This window comes from Macrobrachium nipponense, chromosome 32, assembly GCF_015104395.2.
Source record: "Macrobrachium nipponense isolate FS-2020 chromosome 32, ASM1510439v2, whole genome shotgun sequence".
NCBI classification, from domain to species: domain Eukaryota; kingdom Metazoa; phylum Arthropoda; class Malacostraca; order Decapoda; family Palaemonidae; genus Macrobrachium; species Macrobrachium nipponense.
In genome coordinates, this window is record NC_061094.1 from 12,687,345 (window position 1) to 12,701,841 (window position 14,497).

General features: G+C 41.2%; 2 protein-coding genes across 2 annotated transcripts in view; both read left to right on the top strand.

The window, feature by feature from the left end:
• LOC135207228 (coiled-coil domain-containing protein 103-like) overlaps window positions 1-14,497 on the top strand; it is a 132,000-nt gene that overhangs the window by 32,621 nt on the left and 84,882 nt on the right.
• LOC135207128 (UDP-GalNAc:beta-1,3-N-acetylgalactosaminyltransferase 2-like) overlaps window positions 1-14,497 on the top strand; it is a 43,059-nt gene that overhangs the window by 13,626 nt on the left and 14,936 nt on the right. The window contains exons 4-6 of the mRNA XM_064238720.1: window positions 2,908-3,293; window positions 12,928-13,048; window positions 13,679-13,862. Coding sequence (XP_064094790.1) covers window positions 2,908-3,293; window positions 12,928-13,048; window positions 13,679-13,862 — 691 coding nt within the window. The remainder of the gene's footprint in view (window positions 1-2,907; window positions 3,294-12,927; window positions 13,049-13,678; window positions 13,863-14,497) is intronic.

Genomic DNA, 14,497 nt, shown 5'->3' on the forward strand with positions numbered 1-14,497 from the left:
TTATAACAATAACATTTTTTGTAATAAACATAAACATAATTAGTTTAAATTTCAGGACATTGAGTAACTGACTTTCCAGTTTTCAGTCTCAAACCAGTTATTTTAGATGTGTGGTATAATCTGACAAGAAATTATTGTTCAGGATACCATTTCAGTATGGTTATAGAATTTCCTTCTAAAAAATGTTACTTTTATGAATCACATGTGCTGCTTTTATTTTTATTTGGTAATGAACAAAATAATTTCGTGATTAAATATGAAAATTTCGATTTATTTTTTACACCCATTAATTTAGAATTCCTTATCCTGCCAGTTCAGCATTCCTTAAACACTCCAAAATGAAGAATAGCAACACTTACACCTAGCCAGATATACATCTGGAATACTTGGCCCCCTTGGTGGTTGTTAGATTATTTCCTCAGTTGTTTGGACTCACTACAAGAAATGAAGGGTTGGCAGGTGGGTACATCCTGTAAATTGATAAATTTGATTTCACAGTCCCTCCTATTGCCAGATTAGCTATGTAGGTTAGGTGGGATGCTTGTGTTATTGAAATTAGACTGTACCAGGTTGCTGAGATATGTGACCATCTGATCGTGACTGAACAAGAGATCAAAGCTCTTTGGACTAACAAAAGGGTCATGAAATGTACCAGAACCTTGTCTGTAAGGTCATAGGCTATACTTTTCAAGGCTGGTCACATCAAATTAAATCATACCTACCCAATCAACTAGGCATAAGAGCCTTAGAGTGCTATACTCATGGAGAAATGAAATATGACCTGTGAGGTTGAGGAAGAGTCTAATGGGCTGCCCCTCTTTCTGATAATGATAAACCTTGACCTGCAAGGAGTACATATTGATTTGTAGCTTTTAAATCTCTTGGATAAAATTATTAAATTTTGAATTAGAATTAACATCTAGGGAACTGGAAGCAGTCTTGACCCCCTAGCCTTATATGCAATGCTCTGAACTTGATACTGGTCTTCCTTTGCATTTAAGATTACCTGTCTCAGGCAGATATAGATAATGTTCTTCAGTACCTCAGATTTAAGGTGCACCAAATGACAAGAAAATTGCAAGCCCTCATTAAAAAAGAAAGGATATAGTCTCAAAGCTGTGAATGAGCATGATGTAAGGTCATAATCATTCATTGCTTCAGCTGGCATGGAAGGGAATTAGAAAAAGTGGTGCTGCTTGAACTTGGGAAGAATTGCCCATGTCTTTTTGACAAAGCTTGGGAAATATGACAAGTCAGGTTTTAGTGTGGAATACCTGGTTGTAATAAGCTTGGAGCACCAACATATCTTACTCTTTGAAGGCATTAGGCCTTACTTTTCTCAGTTGATAAAAGTAGACAGTTACAGGCACAGATCAAAAAGGTTCTGGAGGTGATTGCAAAGCTTGTGAATTTTAACCAGTATTACTAATAAGTTTTTTAAGCATCTCAACAATCTGATACATCTGAAGCAGCAGGTGAGATGGGTACTGAGTTGAACACTTGTTGGGCTATTGCTGGCCTGAGAAAAAGGTCCCTTAACTCGTAAACCTTGCCTTGCCAAGAGAACTGGAGGAATAACCTGGAAGACCTATGAATGAAGATGTAGAAGCTAATGTCTGTCAGGTCTATTGAATCAGTAGTGAAGACAATGAAGGTCATCTGTTCAGAACCAGCAGAAAGCAACCATGCCTCAAGTCATGCTGGCAGGTCACAAGAGTTGGTGGTGACGTATCACCAGTTATTGGTTAGGCACGAGTGTGGCTGCCCATACCTTGCACACTTTCCCTGGTAGGTTGTCTCAAAGCTCTTGTAAGTTAGCTGAGCTCCATGTGGTTGTGTAGAGTAATGAAATGGTAATTTTTTAACTTTTCAATTTTTAATGATTCCGAGGCACTGATCCAAAAGGGAAGACCCTGACCATGGTTGATATTGAGGGGGTCTTAGGGGGCTCAGATGCTGATTACTCATCTGTGTCAAAGACATTAGAAAAAAGCCACTGAACTGAGACTAATCCATGCAAATAGTACTTATATGCTGAAGTGTAATTATCTGGCCACTGCATGCGCTCCACAAGTGGGAGTCCTTTTCCTAGATCAGTGCACCTATGTTTTAGCTATGTTAAATACATCCAAATATGTCTTTATCAAAAGATAAAAATGTCGGTGTGATATGGTTATATGATTATTACCAAAGTCAGTGCATCAGAAATAAGGTAATAATCAGAGGTTAATGAAAATGCTATGCTACCTTAAATACAACTTCAAATAAAGGTAGTAAAAGAGATGTGTACAAAAATTGTGGTAAACTCAAAAATGAAGCATACTAAAAATAAACTCTATGTCTAACACCAAAAACGATATAAAGTAAGGGTAACAAGAATACTCAGAATTCACACAAAAAAAGTAGAGAAAATATACTGTACATTATATAGCTGACAAGAAAGTAAAGAGCTGTTCAAAGAAAAATATGTATTTAGAGTAGGAATAGGTGTTTGTAGTACTCCAGCCAGTGAAGAAACACCGCTCACTAACGATTGTTTAAGAATTTACAGAAATTGTGCACAAACCATCACCAAAGTAGAAATAAGAAAGGCTAATTGGAAAATACAGATAAACATTGATTAATTTTGGAGGAAATAATTATAGATATGTATACTGCACTAAAATATGGGAGCAAAAAATTCAGGGGTGTATTATTGTTTTCCAGGCAGAAGGAATTACTTACCACCAGAGATGCTAAGTGCCTTTGAATGCATACCATACCAGATGGAGGCGTTCTTCCTCTTCGTGGAGAGTGTCTAATGAGTGCTGAAAACACAGGATAGGCAATTGTTGATTGAAGGGTTTGTTGAAACAAATTCCAAGTTTATTACTTTTTATTGATTATGTTAACCCCTTTCTCCCTCAGATTTTGAAGCATCTGGCTTGAGAAGGTTTTTTAGAAGTGATTTACATGAGAGAAGAACTCATGTAGAATGTTACGTTGGCATTGGCTTCAAGATTTTCCATCCTGTACTTCTCATGAGTGTTAGTGTATCAATGGAATTTTTACTAAGAGTCAGAAATTGTACTCTTATACTTGTGGATGCTGAAGAAGTACTAGAAGAAGTAAAAGTGAATCTGAGGTCTTGTAGTGATACATCTGAAAAGAATGCTTTCTGTGACATTAAGCTTGCTAGCCCATTATTTCTGCCAAGACAGTTTGAGGGAGAATTGAGAGTCTTCAGTGATGGGATTGGTGAATCAGACTTATGTGGCCAAAGTTTCTTCTCCCTCCAGCAGAAAGAAAATTGGGTAAGTTTTTTTTTTAGTATAGTATGCGCCAATACTAATAGCTGCAGCCATCAAGTCTTAAGTCTTTATTATTGTTCCCTGGCAACTTGCCAGTAAGAGTTTATCCAATATCTTAACAGTAAGTTGCTAGTAAGTTGTAGTAATGAAACTGTCAGACTCATTGGCTATGGCTCCAGGAGGATCACATTTTCCGTTAGTTGTATAGTGTAAGTGAGTGTCTGTAGTTGTATAGTGTAAGTGAGTGTCTGCTAGACCAGTACCATAAACAGACTATATATTGCTGTATATTTGTTATGCCTGAGAATGTTACAGCTTTTTAGATGATAATGATGTAATGGCAAATCCTGATATGTACTTAATTAGGTAGGCAGAATAATAGCCCATACAAAATTGGTTCTTGTAGTCGTCACTACAGTGAAGAAAGTTACCCAGTTAAGGAGAGTTATGCCCCCCCTTACAATAAATAACCTATATATAACTGGTATCCATGTTCTGGATGAAATTTGTCAATTGGCCATCTTGAGTTTTTATTCATTTTGTCATATACAGTAAAATATAAAGGTCTTTAAAATAAATTGTATGTTTCATATACACTATGTTCGAAACATTAACTTAATAATATGCTCATTATCATCTTAAACATTATATATCAGATATCCCCCTGTATGGGGACCAGTGTAAAATGAATTGTCTCTACACTGCTCTCTCTTTGGTGGTCTTTCTATCTGATTTCCCATCAGATTTAGATTTTATTTCCTCTTTTCTCAGGTTTTCTGGTCTTTGCTATGAGTGTTGGTCATGATACTTCTGTATTAGCTGGTTTTCTTATCATCTGCTAAGTCCCATTATCACATATCTAAAGCAGTGTGCTTCAAGTGTGATGAACAAATATTTTTTATTTTCAAGGAAGGATGTACTTACATCAAGTAGTACAAGTATGTGACTCCTGTGAGTAGGATGAGGATATGTAAACACCAGGGGAGTTAGCAAAGAAATCAGTTAAGAGATTCAAGAAAATGGAGGATCGTATAAGTAAATGAGAAATAGAGAATGCAAGCAAAGCAGAGAGGAGAGTAGATTTGGGAGAAAATTATAGATAAAGCTAGTTGCTTTAGGAATGATGGATGCACTGTATAATTTACAGTTGGGAAGCTTCAGAAGATGGTGGAAATAGCACACTCTACTGTGAGCAGTCCCAAAGAATAAAAGAAAGAGTGAAGAACAGAGGAGGTTGATGATGGAGAACAAACATTGTAGTAGCAATGGAGAGGGTCATAGTTGAGATAAAGAGAAAATTGCTCCACTAAAGTTCCGGGCAAAATAGTTAGTCAAGAAAAGGAGGAAGACATTTAAAGGGTGTAATTGAGGAAAGGAGGAAAGTTCTGAACAAATTTTGGGTGTCCAAGAATGTGACAATGACTTTCATATTGCAATACATTCCCTGAACACCTGAATTAGCCCTGGTAACTGACCAGCCCAAACTATATCCCCACAGATTTACCCACAAAGTGGGTATTTTGTACATGAACTTCCCTGCCAGATATATACTTAGCTATAGTCTCCGACGTTCCGACAGAATTTCAAATCTCGCGGCACACGCGACAGGTAGGTCAGGTGGTCTACCTTACCCGCCGCTGGGTGGCGGGCGTATGAACCAATCTATCTCTCCAGCCAGATTTTTTTCTGTCGCTGAAGCGATAACAACTGTTGTCGTTTCATTCCGATATATTCTTCATTTCTCGCTTGCCTGGAGATTGATTTGGACATTTTGGTGAAGTATTCGCTCTATTTTGGCTTGGCATACGCTGATTGTGGACCGTTATTGACTTTGCGCTGGATTTTCCTGTAGAATGTCTGATTTTGATTCTGTTTCCAAAACTCCGGTTTTGTTTAGAGTATGTTTGACTGATGGATGTAAGGTGAGGTTACCGAAAGCTGCGGTTGACCCTCACACTATCTGTGTTAAATGTAGGGGGAATGAATGTTCGTTTAGTAACCCGTGTCAAGAGTGTGAGGTTTTGAACGAAGATGAATATAAGGCTCTTTCTTCTTATATTAGGAAACTTGAAAGGGATAGGGTACGTAAGCTTCTTCAAGGAGTTCGAGCAGGTCGAGAATGAGTGAGAATGAAACTAACATTAATGTAGTTTTAGAACCTTCCTCCCAGGTCTCAGCTCCTGCTCCCCGCACCGAAGCCGTAGATTCGTCTTCGGAGGCGGCGGCCTCAAAAGCTTCCTTGTGTTCTAAGGAAGACAAGAATCTTCGTACTGATCAAGGTAAGAGTGTCAGTGATGATAAGTGCAGTGTACCCAGTGATGTGGAGGGTGCGTCTGACCGGCTCCTTAGTGCCTCCAGGCCTAGACCTCTTCCAGACTCCCAGTTCCAGTGGAGGAGGAAAAGTCGAAAGCCGCAGGAGGGCTAGGGAGAGCCCCCACCGGTCAGGCGTCCCCTCGGCAGATCCTGAGTTCGCTCCCAGGCTGCCTTGGATCGTAAGAAGAAGAATATTCTTCGTCAGTGTTTTTCATCGTCCTCTTCTCCTTCGCCGAAGCGTGGTTGGAGCTCTAAGGAGGCGTCACGCCCGTTGAAGAGGGCTGCGGAGGCTCCCTTCAGTATGTTAGCATCCAGCCCAGAAGACTTTTCTGATGTAGCTTCCTTGCAAGCAAAGAAGCCTAGGAGATCCAGTGATCGCTCTCCTTCTCCCGCTCCTCGCGCTGAGCTTGCTTCGGAAGAAGATCCTGGGGACTCTCCTTCTCGAGTGCTAGCGGGCCTACAAGCTCAGATACAGCCCTTGGCGGACTCCTTGGCATCGAGATCGCGTAGAAGGAAGGATTTGTCTCTCCCTATCAAGAGATCGAGGCGCGTTTCGTCGGAAGAGCGCTCTCCTTGTAATCGGCGATCTCCTTCTTTTGAGGATACTTCTACCACATCGTAACATTTCACGAGAGGAACACCACTCCCGCTCGGAGGTGTCGAGAGACGCCATTCGTCGGATAGGCGCTCCTTGGACTATGAAGATATTTCCCCAGATCGGATTCCTGCCTCGGGTAGATGCTCAGCCCCTTCTGTTTCTCCTTCTTCTAGAGTTCGTGCAAGAAGAGAGAGTCGCTCAGGTCGTAGAAGACTTATTTCTTCGTCTCCGTCTCGTCTTTCTTCTCCTCGCCTTCTCAGAGAACCTAGGGAATGCCCTTCTGAAAGTAGGCGCGCTTCTCCTTCCGACTACTGTCGTCGGACGTCGGATAACGTGACTGGTAGGCGCTCATCGCATGGAGTTCGCTCCTCCCCTGTAAGACATCAAGAGTCTAGTAGGAGCCCTGCTCCTGGTAAGCGTCCTTCTTTTAGTAGCTGTTCTCCTGGAGAAAGACGCCTTGATCCTCGTTTGCTTCGTTCTCCTAGTAGGCGCTCTTCATTCTCGTGACTCCCTACTCCTGATCGGTCTCCTCTTGCTAGAAGTCAAGAACGCCTCAAGCGCCCTGCTTCTGTTAGGCGCTCGGAGCCTTACAGACGTTCTCCCCTTGGTAAGGACCAAGATCTCGTCGAACGCCCTGTTCCATTTAAGCGCTCGGAGCATAGCAGCCGCTCTCCGCTTCGTAGGCATCAAGAGCCTCTCAAGCGCCCTGCTCCTGATAGGCGCCCTATTTTTAGCAACGTTTCGCCGCTTGGTAGGCGCCAGGATTCCCCTAAGCGCCCTGTGACAGATAGGCGCTCGGTGCCTAGTAGCCGCTCTCCTCACGATCGGCGCCAGGATTATAGTAGGCGCTCTCCCTCTCGTAGTTTCCCTAGGGATAGACGTGGTCTTTCTAGGGATAGACGTGGTCTTTTGCTGTTAAGAGTTTGTCTTCGTTTAGGAAGGAATGCGAGATTAGACAAGAATTTTCGGATAAGCGTCCTTCTATTACGACTCGTCGTTCTCCTGTACGCCACTCTACTTTGGAATCTTCTCCTCATTCAAGACGTTTGTCTCCTTCATCGCACTGTACCCCAGCTAGGAAATCATCTAAGGATTCTCATAAGGACCCTCATCCTCGTTCTCCTCTTCAAGAAGACCAGGAAGCCTCTGAGGAAGAAACTAATACATCGGCAGCAGTTTCTTCGTACAAGAAGCTCACAGAGCTTCTCCTTCAGGAGTTCGGAGAGTCTTTGAGCCCTACTGCTCCTCCTTCTCCACACTCGTTGTTCTCCACAGCGAAAGCAACGAAAGGATCTTCGTGTGTGAGAATGAAACCAACTCTTTCTATGAAGAAAGCGCTCAAGAGTTTCGGTTCATGGATGCGTACTAAAGAGGAAGCGGGGAAAACAATGTTTGCCTTCCCTCCGTCGAAGCTTTCAGGACGGACAGGATTTTGGTATGAGACAGGAGAACCCTTGGGACTGGGCCTTCCGTCTTCAGCTGACGCAGATTTTTCGGCACTAGTAGACGCCACTAGAAGATCAGCTTTGAATTCGGCTAAAACTACGTGGGCAATGAATGAAATAGATCACATTCTAAAAGGCATTTTTAGAGTCTTGGAAGTTTTCAACTTTCTCGATTGGTCCCTCGGAGTCCTAGCCAAGAAAACTCAAGGACCGGACACGTTTTCTCCGGAGGATTTGAATTGTGTCTTATCCTGTATGGATAAATCGGTGAGGGATGGGGCCAGCGAATAGCTTCACTGTTTGGAGCAGGGGGTCTTGAAGAAAGATCAGTATTTTGCCAATTTTAACAAAGTCTGTCTCACATGCTCAGAGATCGTCTTTGCTTTTGCCCCTCTCTCTACGCAGCTGTTTCCTAACACCTGGTTCAAGACATTTCGAAGGCTCTCTCTGCCAAAGCTACGCAGGACCTTCTAGCGCAGTCTGCAAGGAAGCCGCGCCCTACCTTCCAGACTAAGACGAAGAAAGGTAAGCCGACCTCTCAGGAACCCTTTCGAGGGGCTTCTACCTCTAGATCCTCTTCGTTCAGAGGTCGGAAACCAAATAGAAGAGGGAGGACTTTTACGAAGTCAATCAAGCCTCCCAAGTAAGACTCAAGTCCTTCAGACAACTGTAGGTGCCAGGCTTTTACAGTTTGCAGAAGTCTGGGCCCAGAAAGACGCAGATGCCTGGACCCTGTCAATTTTGAGAAAGGGCTATCTCATCCCGTTCTCTTCGAGGCCTCCCTTGACGAATACCCCGAGGGAGTTGACGGCCAGATACAGGGACCCCATCATGAATCAACCCCTCCGACTAGCGGTAGATCAGATGCTGGAAAAGGAGGCGATCGAACTAGTGGCAGATCATCTTTCGGCAGGCTTTTTACAACACCTGTTCCTAGTTCCGAAATCCTCAGGGGGATGGAGACCGGTGTTGGACGTAAGCGCCCTGAACTTCTTCGTCGAAAAGAAGAAGTTCACGATGGAGACCACTGCCTCGGTGTTAGCAGCACTCCGTCCAGGGGACTGGATGGTGTCCTTGGACTTACAGGACGCTTACTTCCACGTACCAATCCATCCTTCCTCGAGGAAGTTTCTAAGATTCATGATGGGGGGGAAGAATCTTCCAATTCAGGGCCCTGTGTTTTGGCCTCTCCACGGCCCCCCAAGTCTTTACGGCCATCATGAGGAATGTGGCACAATGGCTTCACCTAGAAGGGGTGAGGATTTCGCTCTATCTCGACGATTGGCTTATAAGGGAAGGGCCAATTCCCAGAGATCCGTTTGTCTCTGAAGGACTTGAAGAAAACCCTGGATTTGACTTATTCCTTAGGACTTCTGGTCAATCTGCAGAAGTCAAATCTGATTCCCGCTCAAGAGTGCGTTTATCTGGGGATCCAGATGAACTCTCTGAGTTTTCGGGCTTTTCCGTCACAGGAGAGGATAGCCCGGGGACTCGAAAAAGTAACAACCTCTTAGGGAAAGAAGTATGCACAGTGAGGGAGTGGATGAGTCTGCTGGGGACGCTCTCCTCACTGGAGCAATTTGTTTCCCTAGGAAGGTTGCACCTGAGACCGCTCCAATTCTTTCTTCATCGGAATTGGAGTCGTCCTTCTCAGGATTTGAAGTTCTCCCTGTCAATTTCTCATCAAATCAAGGAGTTAGCATGGTGGGCGGATCCCAACAAGTTCTCGCAGGGACTGCCTCTTCAATCCCAGAACCCCAGCCTGGTGTTGTTCTCCGATGCGTCGAAAACAGGTTGGGGAGCGACACTGGGAACCAAGGAGGTGTCAGGAACCTGGGTGGGGGACCAGTCTTCCTGGCACATCAACAGGAAAGAACTAATAGCCGTGTGGCTTGCTCTGAAGGAGTTCGAGTCAGATGTGACAGGAGCAGTTGTGCAAATAAACTCGGACAACACCACGGCTCTGGCATCATCAGGCAACGGGGGGGACGCATTCCTTCTCTCTGTACGAAACAGCAAGAGATCTTCTTCTGTGGACAGAAGAAAGGGGGATAAAACTTCTCACCAGATTCGTACAGGGAGAAAGGAATGTAAGGGCAGATCTCCTCAGCAGGAAAGATCAGGTCCTTCCCACAGAGTGGACTCTGCACCAAGATGTTTGCCAGAGCCTTTGGAAGTTGTGGGGCAGGCCTCTCTTAGACCTGTTTGCAACTTCAAAGAAAAAAAGACTGGATCTGTAGTGCTCGCCCATCTCGGATCCAGGAGCAATAGGGATAGACGCTCTCCTACTCGATTGGAAAGAACTCGATGTATACGCGTTTCCCTCCTTCAAGATTCTGGGGTTGACTTTAAAAAAGTTCGCAGAGTCAGATTCCGCGAGGATGACTTTGATAGCTCCCTTTTGGCCAGCACAAGATTAGTTTTCACAGAGGTGCTGGAATGGCGAGTGATTTTCCAAGATCGCTTCCTCTAAGGAGCGATCTACTCAGACAGCCCCACTTCGACCGGTACCACAAAAACCTCCCCGCTCTCAGTCTGACTGGCTTCAGACTGTCCAGAAACTGGTCAGAGCGAAAGGCTTTTCGTCAGCAGCTGCTAAGGCAATCGCTAGAGCGAGGAGGTCTTCCACCTTACGAGTGTACCAGTCGAAGTGGGATGTCTTCAGAAGATGGTGCAAGAGGAATAACGTTTCCTCTTCCAGTACCTCTGTGAATCAAATTGCAGACTTCTTTTTATTCTTAAGACAAGAATGTGGCTTAGTCGTTTCGACGATTAAAGGCTATCGTAGTATGTTGGTGAATGTCTTCAGGCACAGGGGCCTCAACTTATCGGAAGATAAGGACCTACAGGACCTTATTAGGTCTTTTGATACAACGAAAATGCAGTCTCCTAAGACACCTAGCTGGAATTTGGATGTAGTCCTTCAATTCCTTGGGTCCTCTAGGTTTGAACCCCCTAATTCAGCCTCATTCAGAGACCTTACCAGGAAGACTCTGTTTTTGATGGCTCTAGCTTCCGCCAGAAGAGTGAGTGAGCTTCAGGCGATTGATGGTAATGTGGGTTTTAAGGAGGAAGTTCATGTACAAAAATGATATTGTTAAACTACAATAAAGTTTTGTACATACTTACCTGGCAGATATATACGTCTAATGGCCCACCCAGCCTCCCCTCAGGAGACAGGTGAAAGAAAAAAATCTGGCTGGAGAGATAGATTGGTTCATACGCCCGCCACCCAGCGGCGGGTAAGGTAGACCACCTGACCTACCTGTCGCGTGTGCCGCGAGATTTGAAATTCTGTCGGAACGTCGGAGACTATAGCTAAGTATATATCTGCCAGGTAAGTATGTACAAAACTTTATTGTAGTTTAACAATATCATATTTAAACTGTCAGCGCTACCAACACTGCAGGTAAAATCTGGACAAATGAGTTACCTGTGGTACCGTTGGTCAGTGACCAGGGCTAATTCAGGTGTTCAGGTAAGTATTACAATATTACTTTTATTATGAAAACTTCATATCTCTGTGATGATCACAAAGACCTAATTTTTCTAGTAATAGTTTGGTCTTGATTCTTACCTTTAAGGCCAGGACCACTCAAACAACATGTTAAGATGTCATCATAGCCCCCTCATGCTTCAGCTAGTTGCCTGTAGACTCTCTACTGTCTCATATGAGGTGCTGGTGTTTTGGCTTGTATCAGAAATATCTACTCAATTACCAGAAGAGCGTCGACTAATAAACTGGAATTAGTTTTGGTCTAGAAGGATTTCCTGCTCACATAACTCTCTAGACAACACAATTAAATTTTCTGGTTCCTTATGTATATCAAGAAACTGTTGCTGCTGTTAAAGGTTACAGGTGAATTGTATCCTCTGTGCTTTGCTAAGTTAACATTGATGTCTTTGACGATCAAGCAGGAATTCCTATGGTTGTTTGAAACAGAATACCCTGATCTGCAAAAGAAAGTTGGAGGAAATTTTCTTGTGGTAGTAAGATTCTTAATGGAACCACCTTTTGAATATACGTATAGTAGAAGCCTCACTATAGGATTTAACTGTAGAATAGTTTTCTTTTACAAGACAATTGTAAATTTTGTCAAATTATACATGTTTTTTCTAATAATTGATTTTATTTTACTTTGTAAAATTATAATTACAGCTTACACAGAACTGAAATCAGTAAAAAGTTCTGGTATATTTGTTGTAAAATATTTATGTAAATTTACTGAGATTGAAGGTGCAGTAACTTTTTGATAATAGTACATATTTTTTATAATAGTATTACTTTACATTTTTTTTTGCAAAATTACAATTATAAATGACATACTATTTTAAAAGAGAAGAATTAACACCCACAGCAACCCCTGGGTATAGTATTTATGAGCAAATACATATATAAAAAGATGTCATGTTAGAGAGAGAAAGAGAGTGAGAGAGACACACTACGTGTCCCCTTGAAGTCAAGTACACAACTGAATCATGAGATGCTTAGAATCAGCAAGGTAATCCAGTCTGAAAGTTGCCATTAGTAAATTTATGGGGTACTGAAGTAATGGGACCTCTTTCCGCCCGATTTCTCCAACTCAATGGCGCGTAATATTGTTACTCACCAGGAGGTAATCCGTCCATCACTCAAAACCCATTATTGTTAGTCATATGAGAGTATCCATCCATTAATGGTTAATTTTGAAGAGATTACTGCACCAGAGTCACTGAGAGTCCTGGGTGGATGTTTGTCCATGGATTCTTGTTATTAAAAAATACTCATAGTAGTAGTATGGGCCATGAAATGGGGATACAAATACACAGTTATGTATGGGTACATTTCTATACTATTTAAAAATAAATCTCTACAGAGAGCTTTCAAGATTCCTGAAATATCTCTAAGGATTTATTTGTAAATCTATGTGCCTTTACTTAACTAATTAATGTTCTTATTCTTTGAACGCTGATGTGTCTGTTAGGCTCTTGTAAATTAATGGTTTCGTGGTAGCATAAATGCTTATACAATAATAGAAAGAGCACTATGTTCATAACTGAAAATAGAGAAGATAATCATATACATAATGACCTAATACAAAAACACTCCACATTTATGAATAAAGTTTCATTCTTAGAAGGATAAGGGAAAGTGATGGGTTTCTTTACTGTTATGATGAATAAATGATCAAGAAATGTTTTGTAAACAATTATAGAAACTATTATTATATTAGTTATATTTTGATGAATCTAAGCTTCTCTGTTTTCATGAATGTGATTTATACTATGGCTGCTGTTGCAGGTTTGTGATTGGGTGGATACATCTGTAATTCATTTCAAGTATCTGAGATCTGTAAGGGATTCTTTGGTTACATGGAGAGGAAAATCATGCCCTCTTCTCTCAGCTGTATATTCCATTGCTGGTAAGTTAATACTATACTTCAAGAAATATAATCCCAATATTTCAAAAGCAGTTAGAAAACAAGGAATTACAATTTATGTGTTGTACAGTAACTTTTCATTTTTTATGGGGTATTTATTCTGACTTATGGCAAGTAATTTAAACTTTATATGAATTCAGTGATTTATTTTTCTGAAGAAATAATGGTATTAGCTGCATTTCATAACCACATTAGTTCTCCCAAACAGCAGGTATTCGCATCTAATACCATACAGAAACATTACCATATTTAAATGCTTTAACAGACATATTAACATAGACAAAAAATAAAAAGATTGGATAAAACATAACTGTATTTCAACAAAAAACTAATTTTCTTATGGCAGCTTATCCTGTGTGTTAATACAACCTCCAGACATTCCACAGAAGAAGAGTGAATTTTTTTATGATTATATAGTTAACTGAATTTAGTTAGGTAACATTCTGTTAACTTGTCATAAAAGCAGGTTTTGTATATCAGTCATAATTTCTGGAGGTAAAAACTAACATTCCAAGTGATGTAATTCACCAATCCCATGATTATATAGCAACATATCTTGCTGTAAAAATGTCAGTTAATTATTTGAGACGTCTATTTTTTTATATATTACAGATAGAGATGTTCTGAAGAAACATGTCGAAAGTAAACTTCAGCGAAGCTTTGATTGGAAAGAACACTTGGATTTTGTGTTGAAGAAACTTGCCATTGAACAAGTTGTACATAGAGACCTACTTGTTTTATCTCACCAAGATATATATTCCACATTACCACTGAAAGTTATGTTGGTTTTACGGAGGTTAGTAAACCAAATTGGTTTGTTATGACATAACTGGAGAAACCTGTTGTTTTACCAAATGTTTCACATGCACTGTGTATGTACTTAAAGATTCCCAAAATTAAAAGATTCTCCCTGTTTAATTTTGAGTTTTTAATATTGAATATTGCACGGAACACATTGTTCATTTTTATGCCTTACTGATGATTCCCTGTGATTTTGTTTTTATTGTGTGTCATTTTTTGCCATAAAGCATCAATCACTGAAATGGTGATCTCCCTGCCGAGCGTGTGACCTCAGGCGGCCATATTGAAAGGTCTTGATCCAACTCATAGTATTGTTATTTTTACTACGTATTATTTTGGTATTATTTTGATTTTTTTAAATTATTATTATTATTATTATTATATCTTGGGAGTAGACCCTCTTTTAAACAAGTCTTGTTGAAAAGGATTGCTGCATCAGCTCCATTAATTTTGTATAGTCTCTTCTCTATTTTCCTTATTAAGGATTTCTCAATGTTGCTGAAACTGGCAAGCAATATGAGTACACTGGATTAGACGATCCCCTTTGGCACGTTGCTTGCCAGTTTCAGCAACATTGAGAAATCCTTAATAAGGAAAATAGAGAAGACTATACAAAATTAATGGAGTTGA